The 25,758-nt window shown below is 35.5% G+C and overlaps 1 protein-coding gene across 1 annotated transcript in view; it reads right to left on the minus strand.

The window, feature by feature from the left end:
* The window catches only part of GAS2 (growth arrest specific 2), a 91,400-nt gene that overhangs the window by 28,758 nt on the left and 36,884 nt on the right, over positions 1–25,758 (minus strand). Inside the window, exons 5-7 of the mRNA XM_054634865.2 lie at positions 17,028–17,091; positions 11,589–11,733; positions 8,888–8,995 (exon numbers count right to left, since the gene is read on the minus strand). Coding sequence (XP_054490840.1) covers positions 8,888–8,995; positions 11,589–11,733; positions 17,028–17,091 — 317 coding nt within the window. The remainder of the gene's footprint in view (positions 1–8,887; positions 8,996–11,588; positions 11,734–17,027; positions 17,092–25,758) is intronic.

Below are 25,758 nucleotides of genomic sequence, written 5' to 3' on the forward strand. Positions count from 1 at the left end.
CTTGTGTGGGCTACCACTGACTTCAGGGTATTTCTAACAACTTGAACCCATCTCTAAGTTGGTACTTACTCTGTAGCATCCATGTGATAACTAATAAACTTTTAATCAAGGCAAAAATGCAATAATTACAGTTTCCTTACTGTTCTGTTGATAAAGGAGAGAAACTACACAGCAAGCTTCAGTGAAAATTCACTATTTGATGCACAAAACATGTAAGTGGTCTTGTACTCAAACTTCTAATGTCAAGAAAATAAACAAAACCAAAGAAAATAAAGTAAGGATCAAATGGTGACCTTTGCTGGGCATTTGTGATTTCTGCTGATGGAGGTGCCATGGAAGCACAATTCTGGTCCCACGTGAACTGGCACAGTCACTTGATACAACTATTTCCATTTGTGATATACAAGGAGGTGAGCAGCTCAAGAAGCAGAAGCAGTAAATAATACTCTGTCTAGGATCTTACAGGTACCTGTGCAGAACTACTAAAACCTGTATTTTAACCTGTTCATGTATTTTGATCATGAACTAAATTTTATACAGTTCATCACAAACAGCTTGAAGGGCAAGTTGTCATTATATTAGAATAACATAATATAATCAAATTTGATTATATATATATATATATATATAACATATATAATCAAATTTGAGTGCACTTAACCTTAAAATCTCTCTCCCTAATTCTACATTAATGTAGTCAAGAATATATGCCAGTCATTTTTCTTTATTTATTTACCTTAACAAACGGAATTTAAAATATGAAGTAAAAAAATAGCTATTAATACTGCCCTAAATTATTAGAAGCAAATTATATTTGAAAATGTTGTAGTTAGATAAAAATCTAAAAATCTGCACTGAAAAAGCATTTTTCAATATATCCTAAGAGTATTATTTCTATGTTATTGCAATATAAGGGAGATAAACTGAATTTATCATGACTGTTTCATAGTCTTTGAAATAGTCTAGACTAATAAATAATTAAAGGACATAACTGTTGTGGATAAAGGTCTCATTGTTTTATTCCTTTGCTACCATAGGAGTTTCTTGTTAGATAATTCTTTTTACTTTTTGAAAGATAAACCTATTCCTACTGACTGATGCAGATGCAGTTAAAGTTTTATTTGGGTTTTTTTTCTTTTAAAGTTGCAGCATAACATCTCAAAATATAATCTAAATAAATCAATGTAAAAAACATCATCCCCAAAATTTATAATAAAAAATATATCAAATTGACAGGTTAATTTTTACATTTTTAATCTGAAAGATAAATAACATAAAATGCTACGTAACTGTATTTTGATTATCAATCCCATTAGTCATCATAGAAAATAGAGAGGAATTTCTTGTTCCTCTCCACTGAGAGAACCCTGAAGGTGAGATGAAGGCATCCCTCTGATTCTAAAAAAAACCCAAAAAACCCCACAAACAAAAAACCACCAAAACTTTTTAAGAGAATAAAAACCAAAAATAAAAATTCAACTTCCTGCATCTCTCTAGTGGGTATGTGACAACTTCTAGCAAAGACAAAATCCTCCTGGAACTGACTAGTTGATAAATTCTCTACCATGCAAATCATGACTATTCTCATTAAAATACAATCTTCTGTATTTCAACATGAGAAAAGATTTGGAAATATTTATTACTTTTCCTCTGCGCAGAACTAGAAGGCATCAGAGAGGACAAAGTCATCAATAAACACATGGGATAAAATCCTCCTGTGTTGATATATTGCAAAAAGTACTTTTTACCTTTACATGCATATTGCCAGAGGTGGAGTTTGAAAGTGAAACATAGCAGATCTAGTTTTTGGTGAATAACATGAATGCTTACAAAGTGTGACTGAATATATAAGGAGAGGAAAAAACTTGCTTTCACACTGACAAGAGAATGACAGAGAAATAAAATCTTTTTGAAAATGCACTCTAACTTCCTCCTGTTATTTTAGGAATAGAAAGGTAAAATTACATTACATTAAATATTTTAAAAGCCTACATACCATTTTTGTTAAATCATGGCCAGCCCAGTTCTAGGCAGAACCATCATTCCTGAGTCAAGATATAAAGCCCAATGGGAAATTCCCATGCAGGCTAAGATTCCTCTCAGAGAATTAAACTAAAGCTGAGGAATATGGCAACAGATAATCAATGCACTTCCATGCCTGAATCCTAAATGTCCACTGAAAATCCCTTATGAACAGTGCAGAAGCTTTGGTTAACAGACACTACCACAGAAACCACATTTTTTCTTCTTTCCAGATGGCAGCAGGAGTTATGTTTACAGTAGAAAAGTATACTGTACACACTGTATATCATAAAGAATCAGGTGGGGTTTATTTCCTTTTCAATTAGCATTGTATAGTAACTATCTAAACCTACAGTGAAGAAAATTCACCCTAAAAATATTTTAGCATTCTTCTAGAAAAGACAGATATACTTACCTTGACTCTGTTAAATATAATTTCCATTAGTGTCATACCTAGTCAACTCACCAAAGAAGTTTAAAGAAGAAATGTCAAGCTTAGTGCTGTCCTTTAAAGGCAGCACTACAAATAGCAGCATCTCCATTTCTAAAGCATCAGGTTTACTAAACTGCTTTCTGAACTGCAAGCACATGCTGCTGTCCCACCATTAATGTAGAATATAGCATTGTCTAGTACATGTCGAATGAATTCTTATAAAATGATTCATCTATTTAACAGAAACACAAGATAACTGAGAGAAAGGAAATACTTTCCCCCAGTAACATTTTCAGTATAAATTTATGGGACCCAATCCCTAGTTCTCAACAATACACTATAAATAAAGGACTTTTTGTTTTGAAAATTATTGTCTGTAGATTAATGGTGGAATTGATTAGCAGTCTATATGGGTTCTTAGCTGTGGAGGTCCATTACCTGAATATAAAAGGAGTAAGAGAAGCAAAAAAGGAGAAGAGGGGAGTTGTATAATTTGGTCTATTTTTTTATTCTTGGTATTGAGGGGAAAAAAAAGTCTAAAATAATGAAATCAATACTACATATTTTTCTAGCTTTGTTATTCATCTTTATTTACCTTTAAAGTATTGACAATTTTTTGTATAATTAATTGCCACACAGAAAAACTTCTGATTCTGTTGTGCAGGGTAATTTTACCCTAGTTTATTCTTGCAAGAAAAGGAAACTCCCCATTACACCTGGGGAATGTCTTGCTTTGCCATCTTTAGCTCTTGCTAAGAAATCAGCTGAATTTGAGGGTGATACTTTTAGACACAAAGCTTCAGAATACTCTATCCTAGCCTCCTCCTGAGAAGAATTCTCTTTCTACTAATTTTAGGTAATGTAATATTGTTATAACTTCAGTTCTAAAAGCCTAAATTATAAATACAATGGCAGAAAATGACCACACGTTTATTAGTAATTTCAAGAACTAGAATGTTACTCTTCTTGAAGATGCATCACACCCTAAAAAAGCACAATATGATTTGCTAAAAATGTTTCTCATCTCCAAATGGAGTTCTCATTGTGCAATAATGCATAGAGGGAGACACTTGGAGTTAAAGAAGACACAGTATTTGATTGTCCACAGAAGGAGGTCACTGAGGCAAACCAGTCTAAGCTAGTGAGAGAAACTGCAGAGCTATCGCACAGCCTGTCAGTTCCACTGAATCTGAATATTGCATCAAAGATATATTCTGTAAAAAAACTCCACCAAGTCTAACAAGAACTTCATTGGGTGAAAGTAAAAAGGAGGAATTTCAACAGTCTACCATTAAATTAGGAGCTAATAATGTGACTTACAAAGGGTTTTTTTGTAAAGAAGTTTCTGATGAACCCTTTCAAAGTTCTAGACACTAAATTAACATGAATGGCTGCACAAATGCAGTATGTCAGTGAAAAAAGGTAGAAAATTAAATCAAGAGGAGAAAAAAAAAAGTATTTAATTTCTCATACTTAATGGGTTTTGATAACCCTCAGTGAGAATCAGTCAACTACTTCACTAAAAATGTCAGTTCTTCAAAGAACCAGATAGTGGAGCTGTAGCTGCTTTTTTATTCAGTGCAAAAACAGCACCATCAGGTACAAAGTGAAGAGAGAGATGTCCATGGGCTTCTGGCTCCATGGAGGCATCCAGGCCTAAATAAGAAAAGCTGCAGGCAGGAAGGGGAAAAAAATAAAGAATAAAGGGAGAGGCAGGAGAGAAAGGGTAACAAAAAGAACAAGCAAGCTGCAACTTAAGCTGGGGCAGAGCAGAATTCTGCCTAATCTCAATAGATTAATGATAGAGTACAGAACAAAATGGATTTCCTGACAGGTCTATAGGCAGCACTCAATGCCAGCCACCCCACTGACACCTCCAGGATCACTGTTTGTCCAAGAGCTTTTGAGTCTTGTGGAGTGCATTTTACTGGCCCTTTAAGGACTTCTTTTTTTTTTTTTTTTTTTTTTTTTTTTTTTTTTTTTTTTAAACAATAAATGAAACCTGAGAAGGCTGAGAAGAATTCCACCTTCAATAGCCTAAGTAGGACTGAAATGTCATCTTTTCTATGATTGTGAAGCTGTTGGAGAGGAACTAGCACAGAGTAAAGAAGTGTCCAGCTGAAAGGCCTCCAAAACCACCTTGTATCTGGGCATAAACTAGAGCTGCACTTCAGACATGCCTTTTTCCAGCACTTTTGCAGTCTCCAGTTGGGAATTACTGCAGCTGGCTATTAACACAAAGAAGACTGAGATGAGAAGCCCAGAGACCAATGACTGTTGCTGTCCTGAGGCCCAAGAGGTGTTTTCAGAATTCACTCACAAGACCCAAGGCATCCCACTGTATCTCCTTTGGAGTTAGGGTAATTAAAACTCCTGATGTGCCCATGATTGGGACATTTTAAACACCCTGGAATAAAGCTCAGGAAAGGATTTCCACTACTAAAAACATAAACTCTTTCCCAGATTGGAAGGGAATAGGCCAGGGAAAAGCAGAAAAACTTTGAAAATCTTTGGAATAAGGAAGAAAAAAAGCTAGGAAAATTATGTGAAGGAAAAACAAAAGACAGAAACACACAATACAAAAGCTGTGAGTACAACTTATGCATTTGAACTGGAAACGCAGAGCAAAACATTTGAGTCTTGAGATGTGTATAATCAATCTGCTTTCTATTTCTCCTTCTTTCCAGTTCTTCTATGGTATATGATACATCATCCCTACCTGGATGGTTTTGAGTGAAATCTACTTCTATATTTATACACAAGTACATTTATCTCACAAGGAAGAGGCAATAGTGCATACTAGACTGACTGCAGAATGATTTATATATGTATATATATATATAAACATATATATTACACATATATTATATTAGTGAATCTGAAAATAAAGTTTCTACACAGGTGCTGTAGCAGGTAAATAACACCTTTCCTTTCCTGGGATTTAGAAGAAGAAAGTATTAAATAAACATTTTATTATTACTATAGAAAAATAATGTTACATGTTATTAATTATTAAGGATTCAAGGTCAAATATTTAAGAGCAATCATGTACTTATCAACTGGGCTACAAGAGAGAGAACATCTGTATGTTACAGGAAAAATAAGAAGCTTCAAAATCAGGAGCCATTACATCATCTAATGTGACTCCAGCTGCACTAGAGACAATTTCCCAACAATCTGAATGTCATCAGAGGTATGGACCAAAATGACAGATCTTCCTGAGAGAAGCTGGTGAGTTTCTGAGAAATTTTCATACTAATGCATATCCAATGCAACATGAGAACATTGAAAACAGAATTCTTGTCACTGAGCCTGTTAAAGTCCTTTTTCTTACTATAAACATCTCTACTTTGCTGCCTTCTGCAAGAAGCAAGGACTTCAAACTCTGTGACTCTCTTTCCCAATTTATAAACCAAACATTTGTACAAGTTTTCATGACTCGTTATTCTTTATTTTTAAAAACAGGTTTATTCATTCAGTTCCATTCTGAAAGATTAAGGCAGAATGATAGGATGGTAGGAGAGTGGAAAAGCAAATTATTAATTTTATGTTGCACACACAGAGAGATCCTGCTAACTGTAAACCAATGGTTCAATTTTAAATTGAAAAATAAAATTTTTCAATTTAAAATTGAAACTGGTTTCATTTTAAGCTAGTAATTTATTTCAATTTATTAAATATAATCCATTAATGTAAAACATGTCTTTCATATTTTGTGTGGAAGTGGAACTTAGAATTGTTCCTACTTGGAAGGAAGGAAAAAGAATCTACAAGCAGGTAAATTTTTATTGAACATAAATTTTTAACATCTAAGACATCACAGCATTATTTTAATCACATTCAGTTTATGCATTATGGAAATACTTCATGCATAAAAAACTGCAATTTTATCAGGAGATTTAAGTATCTTCATGTTTTTATGAAGTTTTGTAATTTCCCTTAATTCATGGATTTAAAACTTCTATTAGGAATTTAAATATTTTCCTACGTTTAAAGACAAAAAATTACTCTAATTTTAATAGGACCACTTTTTGCTACATATTCCAGAGGATTTCCTTTCCTTAGAATTACTTTAAATTGACACATCTACATTGTTTCTGTGATTATTTTGCATGAAATCTATGCTCTGCCATGTTTTATTTTGCTTCTCTATTCCTTGTTCACTTATTTCATATATAGATATAAATTAATAAAAAGAGGAACTTGGGACACTTTCTCTTCTGGTTTGAATGCTGGTTTTGGGGTTTTTTCCCTAAGAGAACTTGCAGAATTAGAAAAAAAAAATACAGCTATTATTAAATAATTTCTGAAAAATTAATCTTAGCTATCAATTAATATGAGTTAACTCCTATCACATGGCATTACTGAAATGATAGAGGTTTTAAATTCTATAGAGGTTACTGGAAAAAGCTAATACAGTAGTGGATATACTAAGCCATCTTAAAACAATGAAACTGTTGATCTCAATTCAACTAGAACCCATTGGGCTGTAAACAAATGGCATTTATTTGGCTGTGTCATGCTGTGTGTAAAGAACATGCAGCCCAGGAGGAACTACCTCATGGCATCAAATAGGGTGCCAAATACCATCAAAATTAAAAATCAGCTCCACAGCGTAAATGTACTTTTCCACAACTGTCCAAAGGATTCCAAAGAAAGGCTAATGTATCTAGTTATGTGCTCAAGAACATGTAGAGTGAAGAGTAAAAACTTACTGTGATCCATTGAAGTGTTCCAAAATGAAGTTCAAACCAACCAGAACCAAAGGACAACTGCCTTTTAAAACCGAGGAAAATGAACTTGTTCCCACTGAAATGCATGGCAAGTTTCCACTGATATAAGTTTTGTAGGAATGATCTTTAACACTGCTGTTTAATACCTAATCTATATTACTGTTATTTTTTTGCACAATTCAACTTGGAATGCAGCAGTGTGGTATGAAAAGGGATTTTTGTTTGCAAACTTGGAATGAAATCTGGCTTGGACTAGATTGCATAATAAAGAAGCCAGCAAAAGGGAATTTGACACTCACCATTCTGGCAGAACTCAAGTTTCTCAAAACAAAACTATTAAAAATACTTTGATAATGTTTTTAAAATGAAAACCAAAAGGAAGAAAATGTAAATGTTAAACTATGCCAGATACTGAGGTCTTTGGTTAATAATCATTACGTTCTTCAAAGTGGTATGAAACTAGTAATAAAGCTATTACCTAAATATACTGCAGAATTAAGAACAGTCTCTTACTGGCTACAAACCAGAAAAGCTATTAATCCTTTATACTAGCACGTTGAATCTCAAACTATCTGAGATTTAACAAATCCATTATTTCTTCTTCTTTATGACCTATTACTGAATTAATTAGGAGTTCTCAGTACTTATTCAGGACAATACTTTACATGTTCCCAACTTCAAACTCCTGAGAAAACCCAAACCCTTATCTGGCTTCACTGACTTCATTGTAAGCTACGTTAAGCAGAAGTTTCTGACTGAATAATAGCTCTGGTATTTTGTTGAACCAGGAACTTGACTTCTGCAGATAAGAAGGGATCCCTCTGACCTCTTCTGTTTATAAGTGCTCAGTTTTATCAGGTCACAGTTATGTGCCTTTAGCACAACAGGGATAACAGTTATTTGAGAGCAAGACCTATCATTTTGTCAAGTCCTGACTCAAGAATAGTGCATGTGGAGAGGAAGATGGGAATAAGTGTAGTAGGAATCAGATTAACATAAACTACAGAATAACAAGATTAGCATATTTTCAATTATTATTACCATAGCCATATATAGAGAAGATTAGGTGGATCAGAAGAATTAATCTTTGAAAATATAGATGTGCTAAATTCAGCCATATAATAATGCTAGCAAATATTGATACTGATTAACTTTGTGCTGTGGGAGTTAATAATCTGCATACAAAGTCTGAAATACAGCTCTGGGTTTGGAAATACCTGTTAATCAAATGACATACTATGGATTTTAATGGTTTGCTCTTGCTGCTTTAGCAATATATCTTAGTCATGCCTTGGCAATTCAATGATCATGAAGCCTTTGATCTGTTTCCTGACCTGTTAAACAGTATCAGTCAAAACAGAGTGGGAGAAAGGCTGTTCTAATGCAGGGGATATTCCTTCAAGCCAAACTGAGAAGTCACCTGGTCTATTTCTGAAGACTTTTCATTTGGTTGCAATTGATTAAAGAGAGAACAAATTCAATGACCTAAAGTCAGAAGGATATTTATTATATTAATAATCCCTTGGGCCAGTTAACACACTGTAGGTTATTTATTCTCCAACTGTGTCATAAAAATGAGTCAGTGCTGGTTAAACAGAAAATATTTTTTCCTGTTAATCAGTGATGTAATTTTCAAAGTGGAAGGTAGCAGTAAAGTCAAAACAAATTAAAAATAAAGAAATGAAAATAAAATCTTTACCCTAATAAAAAGGATCTTCTCTCCAACTCTGTATCTTCCCTGCGAAAGACGCTCCACACAGAACTTATTAGGGCATTTACAAGGTGGATCTTCAGAAATGTGCTTAACCTATAAAACAAGAAGTTATTGATAGCAAGTGTTTAAAATAGCATGGATAGCAAAACATTCAATAAAACACTTGTCCTAATGTATCATTTAATGTAAGTCTTAATTGATGATATTTTTCTTGGTTTTGCTTAACATTTCTGTAACCCCAGAAAGCACCCTGTGGTGCTTTCCAATAGATTTAGTAGCTGAGCTAAAAATGTTACACAGCCCAGCATCAAATTTGCACTCTATCTGAAGTCAAGCAGTTTGTTACATGGAGCTTAACACCAAACTTTTGTAACTTTTATGATGAATCAGCTCAGAGTGCTAATACAGCTAACAGGCAAAATGAAGATGCCATAAGATTCATCCTGCCTTCTAAATATATAAAAAACAGAGGAATCTTCCTTACCATTAAGAGGCTCTGCCTCTTTAAAACTGTGCTCAAACACTTTAGGGAAAAAGCATACAGAAAATACTGTGACATGATTAAAAATTAATGCCAAGACACTCCCCAGTAGTTTCAAGTGCCAGTTGATGATCTCCTTGTTTGGGCTGGTTCAAACTCAGTTAATTTAAAGAGACCTCAAGAACACTATCATTGCCAAACCTAACTACATAACTCCAAAAAACAAGGGCTGAGAAAAAACAGATGAAAACCACCTTCCTGCGCATTGTTAGCTGCACCAGCTTGACTTTGGCCTCCTTGCTCTGACATGTGCTACCAAAGACAGTGACATTCAGTAAAAGTACATTTTGTACTCTTCAATGATGGGAAAGTAGCAAAGGTATCAATACCAAAAGAGCAGGTCTGGCTATGAAACTCTTCCTTGACATTCAAATTGCACTTCCGCATAGGAACAGTAAGAATTAGTGCAGCATTTCCATACACTGTGGTTTTCTTGGACAAAATACATACCTAGTATGTCAGCATGAAACAATGCAAAATACCAGAGGAACTTGTAGATGTCTGTCCACTTCAAACAATATTCCAAAGACATTTTCATACCCAGTTTGTAAACCAAGGCCTGTAAAAATGGTCTGAGGCCCAGGAAAGGATATTTTCAGAATAGCTAACAAATTAAAATCTTAAATTGTTAGATAAAAAGAAAAAAATGCTTGGCCAAAGCTGTAGCACTCCAATGAGTGTTCTGTTTGTCATGAATAGATAAGGCTTCTGAAGTTTAAATGTTTTTCAGATTTGCTTTAAGAATTAAATTATAGTATGTTAAATAAGCCAAAAAGAACTTAAAAGGCAACCAATTATTGTTTCTATACTTTTGAAACTAACCAGAGCTCATATAAGGAATAAAAAACCCAGTTACTGGGTCCAAACAAGATCAAGGTTGTTTTGAACTTTGTAAGACCAAAACAAACCCATCTTCTGCCTGTGGAGAATGAAAGCCACAAATCTATTCTGGTGTAAAACAGAGGATAATAAGATCTTCACTGCTGATCCTGCTGTTGCAGGTTCCATTGCCTTACTGTCCCAAAGGACACAGAAGTATTGAGTGGAATTCGGAAATCAAATAAGGAAGCAGAGGGAGGAATTATATTCTATTTTATTTTAAGTCTGGACTATATGAGAAACTGCTGCTATTTTATGGTGTGAGTGTCTGGGGCAGTGCAGGTCAGGACTCTAGCTGGATGAATTCCTTCTGTTTCTATCCATACTGCTTTCTAAATTAAAGGAGGTGGTTAGAGAAAATCTACATTCTCTCTGTTCAATTTCTACATGATATGCAGCCACCAGCCTCCTTCTGCACATAACTGTTCTTTCTCAATTCTGTTGAGACACAAGCGTTTTTGCTAAGTTAAGGAAGAAATACAAACCAGAGAATTTTAAATGTAATTATAGTAATCAAATTTTTTTTAAAAAAAGTGTTTCAATAAAATGAAGGAACATTATATTCCATCTGCTCTTTGTAACAGGAAAGTGGCACATGGATTTTTCAAGAAGTGCTTTGTAACTCCCAGGTGGCACATCTACCTTGCAATGTAGTAGTTACTATGGTAACTGCTTCTTTTTACAGGCTAGGTTTGTACTTTTTCAGTTTAACCTCTTCATGGTCTCAAAATGTGTCCTTTTCATCTGATTCCAGCTATTTCAAATGAACCCCTGTGGGTTTGCACCAGAAACATGAACACACAATATGCTGCAACAATTTAATGAAATTCAAAGCAAGATTCTAACAATGAGGAAAACAAAGCTTGTTTTTTACTATGTGAGAATCACGTAGAACAGCATAAAAATTAGGCTGAAATATCTCAGAAGTGTTTGTTAACATTCAGTACAAGTCAGTATGAGCCGAATCTTGTCCTGACTCAGTCCTTCCTCAGACAAAGCACCAAGTGGGAGTTGGTGAATAAGGAATAAAGGAGTAATAAGAAGGGAATGTGGCCCTAAGCACAAAGCTAAGCTGCAGAGCTCCTACACAGTGTGACTTTTTTTTTTTTCTAAGCTTCAGACATAAATAATTGTGGTCAAAAGGGTTAGGGTTAGGGTTATGAATGTTTAAAATAGAGTGAGATGTTAAAACTCAGGCTTGTGTGTGTTTTGCAAGTGAGTGCATCAGAATCAATAAGACAGGAAGAAGTTCCTCCCACAACTTACAGCATCATCCAACAGTTTCCCTGTGCTCTTTTTCCCAGGAGACTTTGTGGGTGATGGTGAAGGAGATGGAAGGGGAGCTGAAAGTGTTTCCTCTTGTTCAATCTCTTTTTCCAATTTAATTAATCCAGGAGGTTCCACCCCACACCTTTTGGAAACATGCAAATAATAAATTACTAGTCCATATAAAGTATTATATATTTTAAAACAAAACAGTAGAAAGAATTTCTACTTTGTGTACAATAACACAATGATACACACACTAATGGACATGTTTAAAATACACCAACCCATACTGCCCTAATTTCAAATTAACAGAAAAAAATTTAGATGCAGTCTCTCAATCAAATTTACAGGAAATACAGGTACTTTTTCAGCTTCTCTGTCTGTTATCATGTATGTTGGTGAATAATTTATGAACAACACTAGGCCTCAAAAATTGCAATACCATGCAAGACATGATCAAGTTCAGTACATTTGCACTTTTATTCTATTTTATTTTTTTTTTCCTTTTCAAATTACTTAACAACTTATATTTTATGTTAGTATTTTCTGAAGAAATACAAATGCAAAGGGATTAAGGGCTTTCCTGGTTTCAGCTATTGCACTGAATTTATAGATAAGTAAAGTGAGAATTGGCCACTACTCTTCAGAAGTCGTGAGTGTTTCTACTAATTGATTTTTGACAGCCTTCAGATCTCTGCTTACAGGCAACACACTTGTAGCTCTAGCTAGAACAAAATACAAAATACATGCAATTCATCATGGATAAACTCAAACCAGAGCACTTGAAGAGCAAGGTTCTCTTTGAAAGATCTTTTGAAAGCTTTATGGCAAGTGACTGAGTCAGTATCTCACAGCATGCAGCAGAGCTTGGACAGAAGTCAAAAGTCTAAAAGTGCATCCCATTTTTCTAATTACCAATAATCCCCTTCTGGTTTTTGAGGTTTTTTTATCTGCCAACACTGAACAAACCCCAGAAAAACACCCAGAGTGTCACTATCATATTTTCTGAAAAATCCTTTCACCAGGACTTCTTCTCCAGGGAAGCTGAGAAGCCTCAGAGAAAAATGAAAACATTAATTATCTGATTTGCTTCTCCCTGTTTTGCTGCTTTTGAATGTGGTTGGAGATTGTTTATCCAAGAGGTGCATGTTTGATTGGCTTCATGTGAATTGTTTTTACTTAATGACCAATCACAGTCCAGGTGTGTTGAGACTATGACGTCAGTCACAAGTTTTAATTATTATCTTGTTAAGCTTTCTGTAAGTATCCTTTCTCTATTCTTTAATACAGTTTTAGTACAGGATTCTTTAATATAAGTACATAAAATAATAAATTAGCCTTCTAAAAACACAGAGTCAAATTGCCAATTCCTCCTTCATCTGGAGACCCAGCAAATACCACACCGGAGTTCCTTTTTCAGAGAATGACTTCAGCTTGGAAAAGTTATCACACCAGGTGGACTTCTCATAGCAAACTACTTGTACAAATGAAATTCTATTTTTTTCTGCAGCAGAAAAGTCCATAGTCCAAAGGCAGAACTATACTGACTTATCTAAATAAAGACCTGGACATTAAAATATTGAGCATTAACAAATACATACCACGAAAATTAAAGCTAAATACCATAATGATCTTAGAAGTGTACAGAGAAAAGATATAAGCACACATACTAGCTTTTGCATTTTTCTGATAGTGTTTAATTTAGTCATACTACTGCCTAGTGAATTAATAGAAAGCAAAGCAAGAACCAAATCTGTGCTTGTATTGGCTTCTAACTGGTGCAGTCTGTGTAATGAAAAGTCAGCCAACATTGAGGCAAGCACTTATATACAATCTGTTTACTTCCTGTCTGTCTGCAGATGCTGACAGGCTGTAAATCATGAATTCCCACTGGGCTCTAAGCCTACTTCTGCATACAGCCTTACTCATCAAATAAAACTCTTCCACTGTAAGAAATGTTGCCTCTTTGCTTCTACTACTTTTCACAGTTTCTAAATTTTGTCTTTGTGACAGATTTTTGAAGTTTCCTATACTTCCAGTATTCCGAATTCCTCTGATGAACAGCTGAAAAATAAAATCAATGATCAAACAAACACACACACTTTTTTCCCCTACATGCTGTATGAATCTGAAGCTAAGTTGCTGGAAAGCTGAAATTGTAAAAAGCCACATCTTTTCTGAGAGGCGTAGAGGTGCAAATTCCAGGAAGGTATGCTGAGCATTTCCTTTTCTGCTCCTTTCTAGCCTGGCTTCTCACAACTCCACGTGAAGCAGCAGTGCACTGTAACATGATCTCTGTTAGTCTTCTTAGAGCACCACTTTCCATTTTTATCAAAGAAAAATTGAATACAATAGCAGAAAGACCTTGAAATTGCTCAACAGTAATTCCAAAAGACCTGTGAGTGTTGTTTAACTCTGCAGAGTTTAACAGTAACCCAAGAACTTCATCCTTTGTGCAGAAAAAATAATTTAGCTGTTTTCCATTGTATAATCTCTGCCTTTCAAACACTTAGGAGAATGTTGGACCTGTACATTTTCAGAGGTCAAATCCACCCTGTAGGACACTTCCCTCCCTCATAAATCTCACTGTATCCACATAACATCTGCCAGTGACACAAGGCCTCATTTTAACTATTGATGTTTTGCAGACAATCTCAGAACTTTGTTTTCATAAAAAGCTGAAATTCAGGATAATTTATCAGGCAACTGTATCTTTATTAATATCTTTGAACTGCCACTCTTTTGAGCCAAGTGGTCACACCAGTTTCCTACTCACTGTGCAGTCCATCCATCAAGACCATCTTTCCCTGATTTGTCTAAGAGGACACTGTGAGATAACATGCTAAAAGCATTGCTAAAGCAAAGGTAAATTATCACCTGTCTCCCCTCCTCCAGAGAGTATCTTTTGAATACAAGTTCAAGTTCAGCAGAACAGAGCTAAATGTAACTCCTCCTCAAGCAATCCTCATTCTTTCTCACTTGTGCCTCAATCACAAGTTCTTTTGCATTAAATAAACAAGCTTAGGTTGACTTTGGGGAGTTAGAGAGCTGAGGACTAACAGTAACCTAGCTGGGCAAAGTGTGCCAAAAGCTGAGTCCTCATGATGAGTAGGCCACTTTGAACATATCTTTCTGCTTCTAAAATTACTCAGTATCTCTGACACTTTTTGTTCTTTAAAAACAGACTGAGGCACTTTTCTCAAAGATCTCCACAGCTCCTGTTCTGGAAAGCAGATCCCTAAGACTGCCAACTGTCACAGACATATTTTATGACAAATCTTTGTGCTAGGATTTTTCTCCTGAGAAGCCTCAGAAATGAAATGTAAACAATAATTATCTGCTGCTGTGGAATGCAACAGGTGCATCTTTGATTAGTTTCATGTGGTTGTTTTTAATTAATGGCTAATCACAGTCCAGCTGTCTAAGACTTTCTGAGCAGTCACAAGATTTTATTACCATTCCATTCTTTTCTACTCTTTTCAAGTCTTCTGATTAATCCTTTCTTCCATTCTTTAGTACAGTTCTAATATATAATTTTCTTTTAATATAATATATATCATAAAAAAATAAATCAGCCTTCTGAAACATGGAGTCAAGATTCTCATCTCTTCCTTCGTCCTGGGACCCCTGCGAACACCACCACAGCCAACAGACCCAGCTTGCTCTACAAAGCATCCATCTGACTTCTGTCTTGTTTAAAGCAGCACAACAACCTCCCTTTAATGTGCTCTTTCCTGCACTTAAAGAAGGCAATTATCAATTCTCCTTTCCCATACAGTTCTAGTTTACCAGACTCAGGCAAAACAGGCATCATATATTTGGTTTTAAATTCTATTAACCTGACATTCCAGTTCAGTTTTTGTGTACCTTGGAAGTGTACAAGATTAAAAATGGGGATTGGTTTGGTTTTGAAGAGATAGTAGAGCAGGGAAAAGTAGACAGACATGTTGTTTGACCCCTAAGCTATAAATAAAATTAAAATGAAGAAACAGAAATACAGAAACAGAAATACAATATATAAAATAATAACTAATGATATATGGTAAAATATTCATGCATTATAAATAAAAAATACAATACAAATATTTTAAAGGTAAATGGATAGATATGCATAATAAATGAAAGCATGGCTTATTTATTTGTTCAGTACTTCTTTCCATGTCTGGAACAGAAAGCATCTGAGACATGGGAGCTTAAGACAAATATAAGGATAAGATTCTATTTTCATTCCCTTGTAGATCTATTGAGACATCAAATCTCACTGAAAAATGAGATTAATCTAACTCAACCAAGCTTAGCAGAATCCAACACTGCCTAACCACAACCATGCACTACCCGAGAAGTTGGGTACTATAAAGTAACCAACTAGGGCAGATACCCTTGACAGTTCTGCCCCAGGCAAAAGGCCTTTGGGTGCTGGCAGGTCTGTCTCCAAGCTGGTCTTGAAAGCACAGTTTGTTTGCTCAGGTAAATTAAGACTTATTAATTTTAATTTCATTATGCACCTGCAGATCAAAATACTTTCTTCTTTGTGGGAAATTAAAACAATTTGCCATTTGAACACAAGTTCTAGAGATAACAAAATAAGTGAAAACCTGAAATCATTATTTTTTGATCATTGCTGTTCCTATGCAAGCTTCCACTGACAGCAAGAGTTTTTCTGAAACTGGACCATGAGACAAATTTCTAGTTTTCATTATGAGTTCATTCACAAAATAGGAATACACATGATGCAACTTTGCCAATACTAGTTCTTAAACTAGGAATAAACAAGGGTCTCCCTCACCTTGATTGTTACCACAAGGAATTCTTCTGAAATTAATGAAACTATCTGAATAGCAAGGTACTGCAACTTTACACACATCAGTGAATGCAACTGCAATTTACATGCAAGACTGGGCAGCAGTGCTGCTGCTCATGTATTTTTCAGTAAATCTTATGCACTATGCTTGTTAAATCTACATCTGCAAAAAGGGGGGAAATCACATTCTAGTTACTGTAATTTTGATTGCTTAGCAAAAGTCCTTGTCTTGATGTCAAAGATAACATTACAATGTACTGAAGGTCCAGCACAGCTAAAATCATCTTGGTCAGATTTAGATCAAGTGAAGATCACCTTATTACCAGTAAACTTCATTAAATTGCAGTTGTTTATAGAGAGATCTGACTTTAGAAGGAGAAATGGCTCAAAGCTTCATAGAAAAAAAAAAACCCTCCTCTCCTAACAGAAGGATAGCCTACAAATATCTTCATTGAGGTACAGATATTTTGAAATATTTGCTAACAACTGCCTTCAAGAGTGACATCAAGACAAACATTCTATTTGAACCTAATGAGCACAATAGTCATCTTGAGATGTGCTGATTTAATATGTCTGTCAATAGCCCCTGCGGTCAAGAATGCAAATTTTTCAAGTCTTTGAATATTTTCACCTACCTTGCTGCAATTCTTCCAAGTTCCAGCAAACAAAGGCACACTTCTCTTGGCTGCTTGTGGAGAACTAGAAAAGCAAAATGAATGTGGAAAACATTGATAAATAAAAGCTATTTTAAAGATCTTAGTGATGGAATGGAACCTAATCATCAACATCTGTTACTCTTGACTCTGATGAACGTTTGTTTTCTTTTGCTTGCAGTAGAGTTTTATTGGAATAAAAAGGATGAGATTCATGAGTGTTTCTCAGAGTTCAGAAGCTCCATTTAATTAGCTAAATCACTGAATAATTATTTGGGGTAATTGGTAATCTGCAAGCAAGTCATTACTATTTAAAAATAATCAAGAGCTCTGGCATATTGAAAACACTTTAATGAGTAGAAAGTCAAAAATAATAAAATTAGAGTGATACTTTTTGTTTCACAAACTAAGAAAATTAATATCTTTTAGTTCACTATTTTTCTTAGCCAATTTTATTTTCAAAAATAACAAAGTTGCATTAACAAAGACATACCTCACTATAAATTTGGTCCTGAATTTTTTTTTCACATCTATTCTTACAGTAAATATGAAACTAGAATGCTTTAGGAATCAGTTCTTCACAGTATGAAAATCCCATAAAGAAGAAACTCAAAAAAGAGTTTCTTCTTTATGCATACATACATATTATGTAAGTCTGCATGCCTGGATTCCACACAGAATAGTTTTTTTATGACTCAGTAGCTGTGACACAGCATGATCTTCTCATTTTTGTGAGAGATTGCAATGTCAGGGGTTAATGTCCCAACCATCCATTTGCAAAAGCAGCAGGTGCTTTGCTGAGGCCAGGTTTGCACTCCTGACTGGAAAGAGAAGGGGAGATTTTTTGGGTGTGTGGGGGTGAAATATCTCAGCTGTGTAAGAGCAGTCCAGGCACAGAGGTGCTGTGCACCCACCATGACAAACCAACTTCTGTTTAGCAACAAGCTGGGTTTTGAGCTAAATAAGGGAAAAGACTCATAAGAAGCAGATTCTGCCAAGTGGAACAGTGTTTTTTATCATGGCAAGGTCCCTTACAGAACTGGCTCAGGTGTAAATCTCCCCTCCATGGAAGGGACTGGAACACTCCCATGGGCCTGCAGGCATCCCTCCCTTCTGATGGGGCACAGCTGGCTCAGCCACGCTGGTGTGACAGGCATCTGCCCTGCTTCAGGTGTCACAACCAAAGTCCCCCAAAACGTGCCCAGACGAATTCCTGAGGCTTTCCGCCACAGTGTTGGATCACCCTTGCATCAGGGATGGCACCTTGGGTGCTGTCACCTGAACCTGACTGTATTTTATCCCAATGAACTGGTGTTCCACGGGCTTACCCCACTCTCAACATCACTTTAAACAAGAGACATTGAAACTGCAACAATTAAGTCTCACTTCACTCTCTGTTCTCATCCTTTCTCTCTTTTCCCTCTATATTTTCTTAAGTGGTATCTTCATACTTTGCTGCATTTCTATAGATGATAATAGCCAAAATGGCTTCATACCTCCTTTCCATTGCAGCCAAACTGATCTAAAATAAACCTGCCATATATATACATATATACATACATACATATATATATATATATAAAAACACTAGTCACTCAGTGTGGTTTCACTCTCACCTGCCCAAAGGAATCTGTTAGCAAGAACCTCAGTCACCCTTGCCTTCAGGGACAAGTTATAACAATTATGAAATACCCCCATAAAACAATACATTTTTTTTCCTCCACAATTCAGAATAGGTAATGTTCTGTAAAGAAGTTCAGCAAATCCAAAATCAATAAACCAAGGAAGGTCTGTGGCTGTTTGCATGATCAACTCCCCAAAACTTCAAGAAGAAAAGAAAAACAGAAGAAAAGAGAAGATAGTAATTATGAGTACATTGTAATCTACTCTTTAGAAATACCTACTAGAGTAAAGCCCTTATGTTGTTGTGAGTAAAAAGTCAGGTTTTAAAATTTCCACAATATTAAAAAAAATTGTACAATTTCAGATTGGATTGAGACCAAAAAGTAATTGTGTGACTCTTTGTATAAATTGGACAAAACCTGAACAGTGTACAAATAAATTTGTTTTTAATGAGTTAAGGTCAAGACAACAGCTATATAAACTTTTGGTAATCTAAAGACTCACCTAACTCAAATGCATGAAGAAAAAATACCATACCTGAAAAAGATATTTTAATGTCTAGTTAAAGCTCTGAAAGCAATCACTTTGTTCTGTGTATCTATGAGAGCCAAAAGGGAACTCCAGAGCCTTGAACACCTCTGGGTAACCAATGCCCCAGGGCAGACCTCCAGCCTCTGGGGCTTCAACTTGAGCTCCACTGACAGGATAAGTGTAAGTGGGGTGAGCTGAATGCTCATCCCAACATCTTTCCCTAGTGCCTGTGCAGCCTTTTGAGAGGTATGCATTTGTTTTTGAGAGACATGCAATCTCATCCAAATATACTTCCAGAAGTGAAACTGCAGAGCATGAAAACTAAACAGGCACTGCACTAGGAAAAATATATTTATTCTTCAGCCATCTGTTACTAAGAATATAAATGATGAACACTGGGACATTCAGCTATTTTCAATATTCTTCCTTCCCACAACATAGTAATTACATTAAATATTTACCTTTACTAGTAATCAGTATTTTTAAAGTGTTACATTCATGACCCTTGGAAGTCTATTCTGCTATTTGGGTTTTAAACTGGTTGTGACAGCCCCAAAATAAAACTTGATTTTAAAAAGGAAGACATACCCCAAAATATAAATAGAATAAACTCGGTTTGGAATAGTCAAACCAAGTAAATTGCAATTCATATGTATGTACATCTGAATGACTTTGGAATGGAAGAAAAACAGAGGTTCAACCACCACTATTTGCAAAAAGATCCATAAATATAGCTAGAAGAAAATTTGATTTAAAAAGTTAAAAAATTATGTACCCAAACAAATTCCATAGACCTTTAGCAAGTCTGAATCAACATAATCTAGACACATTTCATGCATTTCATGCTGAACAATGTGGCACAGTGACATCATTGTTAGAGGATGAAGATGTGTGCAGGCAATAACCAGCCACAAAAACAAACACCAGGTGATCTCATAAGACAGTGCTTCTAAAGAGAAAATAACAGCATTCCTGAGGACTATACAGCATATGTATTTCATTCTGTGTCTCATTCAGAGACCAATAAATGTCATTTTTTGCAGATCCCCTGCATAAAATGAATGGAAATATCCATCTTTCTAGAGAATCTCACTGATGGCATTTGCTTGACAAGAGTGCAATGGGAAGATAGAGAATTAGTGCAAACAAGTCTGGCTTATTTTAGGTGTCCTGCCTTTTTGCTTTTCATCTCATCTCTTTAAATGCTTATTTGCTGTCCTCATTGCCTGCATCTTTACATGTTATCTCCAGCCACTCTTTGCTAACAATAATTCCTTTTCAGTTCCTGGAAGTTTTTATCCTTGCTTCTCTCTAGCAATAACATTTCTTCACACTGCTCACATCTTGTTGCTGTCTCATTCTCTTTTTACAGGTACTCCTCTTTTGCTCACTCAACCTTTGTGCTTCCCCAGAGGTCCTTACCTTCTCGGGTTTCTGTTGCTGAAATGGCTCCCAAGGTATTAAAAAGTCTCTTTTTTCCCAGCCCCGTGACCGAAGAAGAAGTCAGGATTCCTCAGCTCTGCTTTTCAAGGTTGTTTATTTTCTCTCATCTATTCCATTCCTTCTCTGACCTGCTGAGATCTGTCCAGCAGGTTGGGTTGTGGCACAGTCCACCTTGGGGTGGTGTTAGCTTTTTATACTAAGAACTACGTGTGCTTTATTTACAATAATTTTCCAACACTTGTCACCTATGTTAGACAGTCTGTCTCTACCCTAAACCAATCCAGAAGTGTCACCATCACAGCAGAAGACGGAAGACAAGAAGAAGGAGAAAGACAGGACATGCCTAGATTCCTCCATCTTGCCTCTTGAACCCCCATTCTAAAAACCCCAAAATTCTACTTTTTCACCCTATGACAAATTCACTATCATTCTACTCAAACCCTTGTGGCTTGTAACTCCTCACACAAAGTTAGTAATTGTTTCCATGGGCTAGGTGTTTTTGACTCTGTGCCAAGCTCTCTCTGAGCCCCCTGCCAGGGTCTCGAGTCACCCAGGGCAGCCAGAGCAATGTCCTGGGCTCTGACAGTGCCTGGATACCACCAGGAGAAGCAGAGGAGGAGCAGCCTCTGCTTCCAGCATTATCAGAACCTGTGACTGTGAGGAGACAGAACACACAATGCACTTGGAGTCCATGTCTTTACTGACCAGCTTTAAACTGAAAGTTTGCAATAACATTCAGGGGTTTTGTTTTGTTTGTGGCTTCGTGTTTGTTTTAAATTAGTAGAATATCCAATCACAGAAATAAATACGGAATATCCAATACAAAAATAAACTTCTCACAACTTCCTGCCAAGTTTCAAATCTTGGCTCCTAACACTTTTATAAACCATTTTTAATGAAGTCATTCTTCCTTCTAACATAATTTTTTTTTGTTTTAGAGGTTAAGATATCAGGAATAGCTGAATCACAAAACGTAAATATGATTTCTGTTTCTAATGCATTCCTTATCCCACTAGAAGCAAAGAGTTTTACCAAGTGCCTTAGCATTTATTATCACAGGCTTCCAATTGCCATCAGAACTCACACTAGTTTAGGGAAAGTTTTCCAAAAGGATGGTCCTTTGGTCCTTCTTCCTATCGTCTCTCACATTTTCCTTTAATATTTACTCTGATCCAAAAAAGAAGGCTTTTTTGTTCTTAAAAAACCTCCAATATTGTTTTGTCAACACTCTATTAAATTATAACAAACTTACCCTTGCTTCTGCATCAGAGTTATGCTCTGACACACCTGTGCTTCCCCTATACTCCCTGCCCCATTTCAGCTCAATCACTCATGGAAATCTCAAAACAATTCAGGTGTCAAACCTACTAGATCCAAGGATAGTAAAGAATTAATGTAGAGGGGATATAGAGATCATTTGAACACTAATAATTTACTGAAATTCATTAGTTTAACATGCAAATCCAGTGGTAACAACAAAGAGTCTAGGATGCTTCTATAGTCCTCAAAATGAGATGTATTCAGTAATATTATGAGTAGTTTAGTAAAGAGTTCCGAAAGATGGGAAAAGGCTTATTCTGATGCAACTTCAAGTAAATTTTAACATAGTTTTGCAATATGTAAATGTTTCAGTATAAAAGAACAGAAAAAAACTTCCATCTTGAAATCAGATAAACGACATTAATAATTTAAAAAATAATCTTCCCCATGTATAACATATTTTTAAGCAAGCAACATTAGAGTTTTTTTCAAAATAACCTTTAAACCAACAATGTTAGAAGAGAGATCAGAGGTGTTTGTGGTTCAGTTTACTATTTCCACTAAAATACTAAATGCATTTATTTAGGAAACCTGTCCATGAAACTCAAATCAATCAGTTGCATCAAAAGAAGTCTATGTCACATCCTGTGTGTACATATGCATAGAATATACAAGCACAAAACATTAACATCAACAGCATCCAACACCTCCCAAAACAGATGACACATCAGCATGCTGGCATACTCAGTGGCAAACCCTTTTCTTGCTGGGTATTCTTTATCATGGAAGAGATGCAGAATATTCACTGGTTCCAAATCCTATAATCATCCAACAACACTCCATTACCACAAAGAGTTCAGAATTTATGCCTTCTGTTCACTGAACAATCACAGAAAATCTTACCATTCTTATTTGTCCAAGAAGAGTTTTCTTTGAGTATTATACTCTTCAGGCATGAGCAAAATTACAACTATCTCCACCTAGTGTGCTTCCATAAAGAAAGTTACCAGAGCTGTGGGGATCTGCTGCCCTAAAGCCCTACAGGGGAATTTACAAAGTATATTTATGGGAACAGAGGAGTTAAAGGCAGTATTAACATCTTTACACTGCATGAGAGAGTTAGCACATCATATTCAGAGTCCCACATAGTCTGATACATCTAAGAAGACCATTCAACGACACTATACCTCAAGATTTGCACAGATGACCAAAATTTGGATTTTGGATCATAATTTTTGGTATTATCAAAGCTAATTCCTTCTCCTTTAAATACACTAATTTTAAAAGTAAAAAAATATGACAAGCATGCTAAATTTGGCAATGATTGCAGGGAGCACACATGGTGTCCCTCTATTTTGCAGCACTCCAGATTACCCCTACCTACTGTGTTGCTATTTTTAGCAAATTTTTTAAATTTTTTTTTATTTTCCCTACACCCTGTGTTGCTATTTTTAGCAATTTTTGAAATTTATTTATTTTTATTATCCCTACGTCCTGTGTTGCTATTTTTAGCAATTTAAAAAATTTATTTATTTTTATTATCCCTATGTCCTGTGTTGCTATTTTTAGCAATTTTTGAAATTTATTCATTTTTGTTATCCCTACCTACTGTGTTGCTATAATTTTTACAGATGCTCATGTGTGAGCTGCAAAGGCATCAGCTACCCCAGCCACCTTTTCTTTGCAAAGGCATTAACTCGGAGACTTTCCTGCTATGTCTCTGCACTTAGGGATAAATTGCCACCAGTCAGCTCTGGCTGTGTTACAAATCTTAACAGGAAACTGTTTCAAATTTTTTTGCATTTTAGCCTATGCTAAAACATGATAACATTCAGCAAGACAAACTACATCATATTATAAATTATTAACAAATTAGCAGTACAAGTCTTCAAACTTTTGAGCTCTCTGCTGTTCTCTTCCAATGATATTTAAAGTAACTAGTGATTAGACAGTATAATCATATCTACTAGCATATCAAGCACCTCTGTTTTTCATTCTATTTACTTTTCCTTCTATTTATTTTGAATACTTCAATCTTGTTTCCTTGTTTAGCTCAGCTGAATAGCCCAAATCCAACAAAGCATAAATTGCTAAATTAGTCCACAAGTAAAGGACAGGAATAAAATGACATGAATAGGTCTGCTGCATCTGCTTGTGTGGATCAGCCCTGCAATGTTAACCCTTTGCAGATCAGCCTCTAAGAACACTCAAGATTCCCACTAACATCACTTACCTGCAGGCTCAGCAGGACTGCCCCTATCTGCTCTGGTCTCTATTTGAGACAGCTCCATCCCAGTGAGAAATGCCTTTGTGCCACTTGAGCCTCAATGCTAAGAAGTTAGGAGTGATGGCTGCATTTGTGTGCAGTTATACTTGCATGATTTCAGAGACTTCTTCAGAATTTATAACAATGAGATATAGTATTTTTAAGTAATGAGAAATAATAGCAATTAACAATTTCTTAGCCAGTAGAGAGTTCATTTTGTTGATCTCTAACACGCTTGGTCCTTTTTTTTAAGTCAGTGCCATAAATCCATCATTCAAGTATTTCAGTGCACTAGATCTTCAAAATCACTCTTGTAATTCTAGAATACATATTTGCCAGAAAAAAACCTCAGGAATGTTTTATATGATACAGTAGCATGATGAAAATATTACTATGTGCCCTTAATTAAATAACACAGTATTTCCATACCATCAAGCACACAGAATAAGAGTAAAAAAATGAGGATAAAAATCCACTCAATTGAGAACATTGATACAATAAGGTTCTCCAATAGAGACAGAAAAAAGCTGGATTATCACTATCAATTTACACACCAATTTACTGAGCTTATTAGCTGTGGGAGAAATAGAAAAAAATACAAAACCAGTTACCTCTGTAACCATAATTTCACCACAATTATCAACAAAAATTGCAGAATTCAATGAGGCAGTGCAAAGACAGGTGTCATTCACACACATTTCTCACTACTTTGAAAAGAACCTTGGATATTACTTACCTTTGCTGAATTTTTGCTTCCTATGCATTGGTGAAGTGATTTGTGGGAGAGAGAGGAATATAAAAGCTTTAGATTGGCAACTGTTAAGATTATCATTATTTCTAATGCATTAGGAAAATCTCAAAAAAGCAAAACTTCAAGTTAATGATTAACTGAAGGAGAATAACAGCTACTGGTTTTACCTTTTTTTTTTAAAGACATGATTACCACCTCCTTCTCAAGTTCAGAAAAATGGGTCCAAAATGTTATCAAGGCCTAATCCTATTTCAAGCAACATAAATCTTTTCTAGTAGTACATTATTCAATAAGGGAATAAACCTCAGAACCAAGTTTTTAATCAGTGAAGAAAATCAGTCAATAATCAAGCAAAATAGACCACAGGTTTGCACACTCAGTCATATTTCACTTCCATTTTCTGAGAGAGGAAGTCCTCTGGAACATACCTTTCCAGGTGGATTTGCACTCTGCTTTCCTATGGCAGGCAAGGCACTATGTATGTGTGAAAATTAATTATCAGGAAATATCCATATTCCATCTATGCCAATTCCATCTCTAAGCAAGATCTAGTTTCTTAAAAATGCACAACAGATTTGTGGAACAACAGCAAATGGCTGGGCTTGCCATAGCAATACAAACTTCAAATACCTTGAAGTATTCCATTAACCGGAGGTTCCTCTGCCTGTCTCAGGCATTGGAGGTCTGCATCTCCTGGTGCTTACAAGCTTCTTGGTCCTAGATAAATGTCCAACTTGTTCACCATTTCAAATCATTGAAACTACAATTATTGTTCATCTCCCACATGATTTACCATATCAAACAAGAATTTCATCTTAAAGATTTAATTAACAAAACAG

Source organism: Agelaius phoeniceus, chromosome 6, assembly GCF_051311805.1.
Source record: "Agelaius phoeniceus isolate bAgePho1 chromosome 6, bAgePho1.hap1, whole genome shotgun sequence".
In the NCBI taxonomy this organism is placed as follows: domain Eukaryota; kingdom Metazoa; phylum Chordata; class Aves; order Passeriformes; family Icteridae; genus Agelaius; species Agelaius phoeniceus.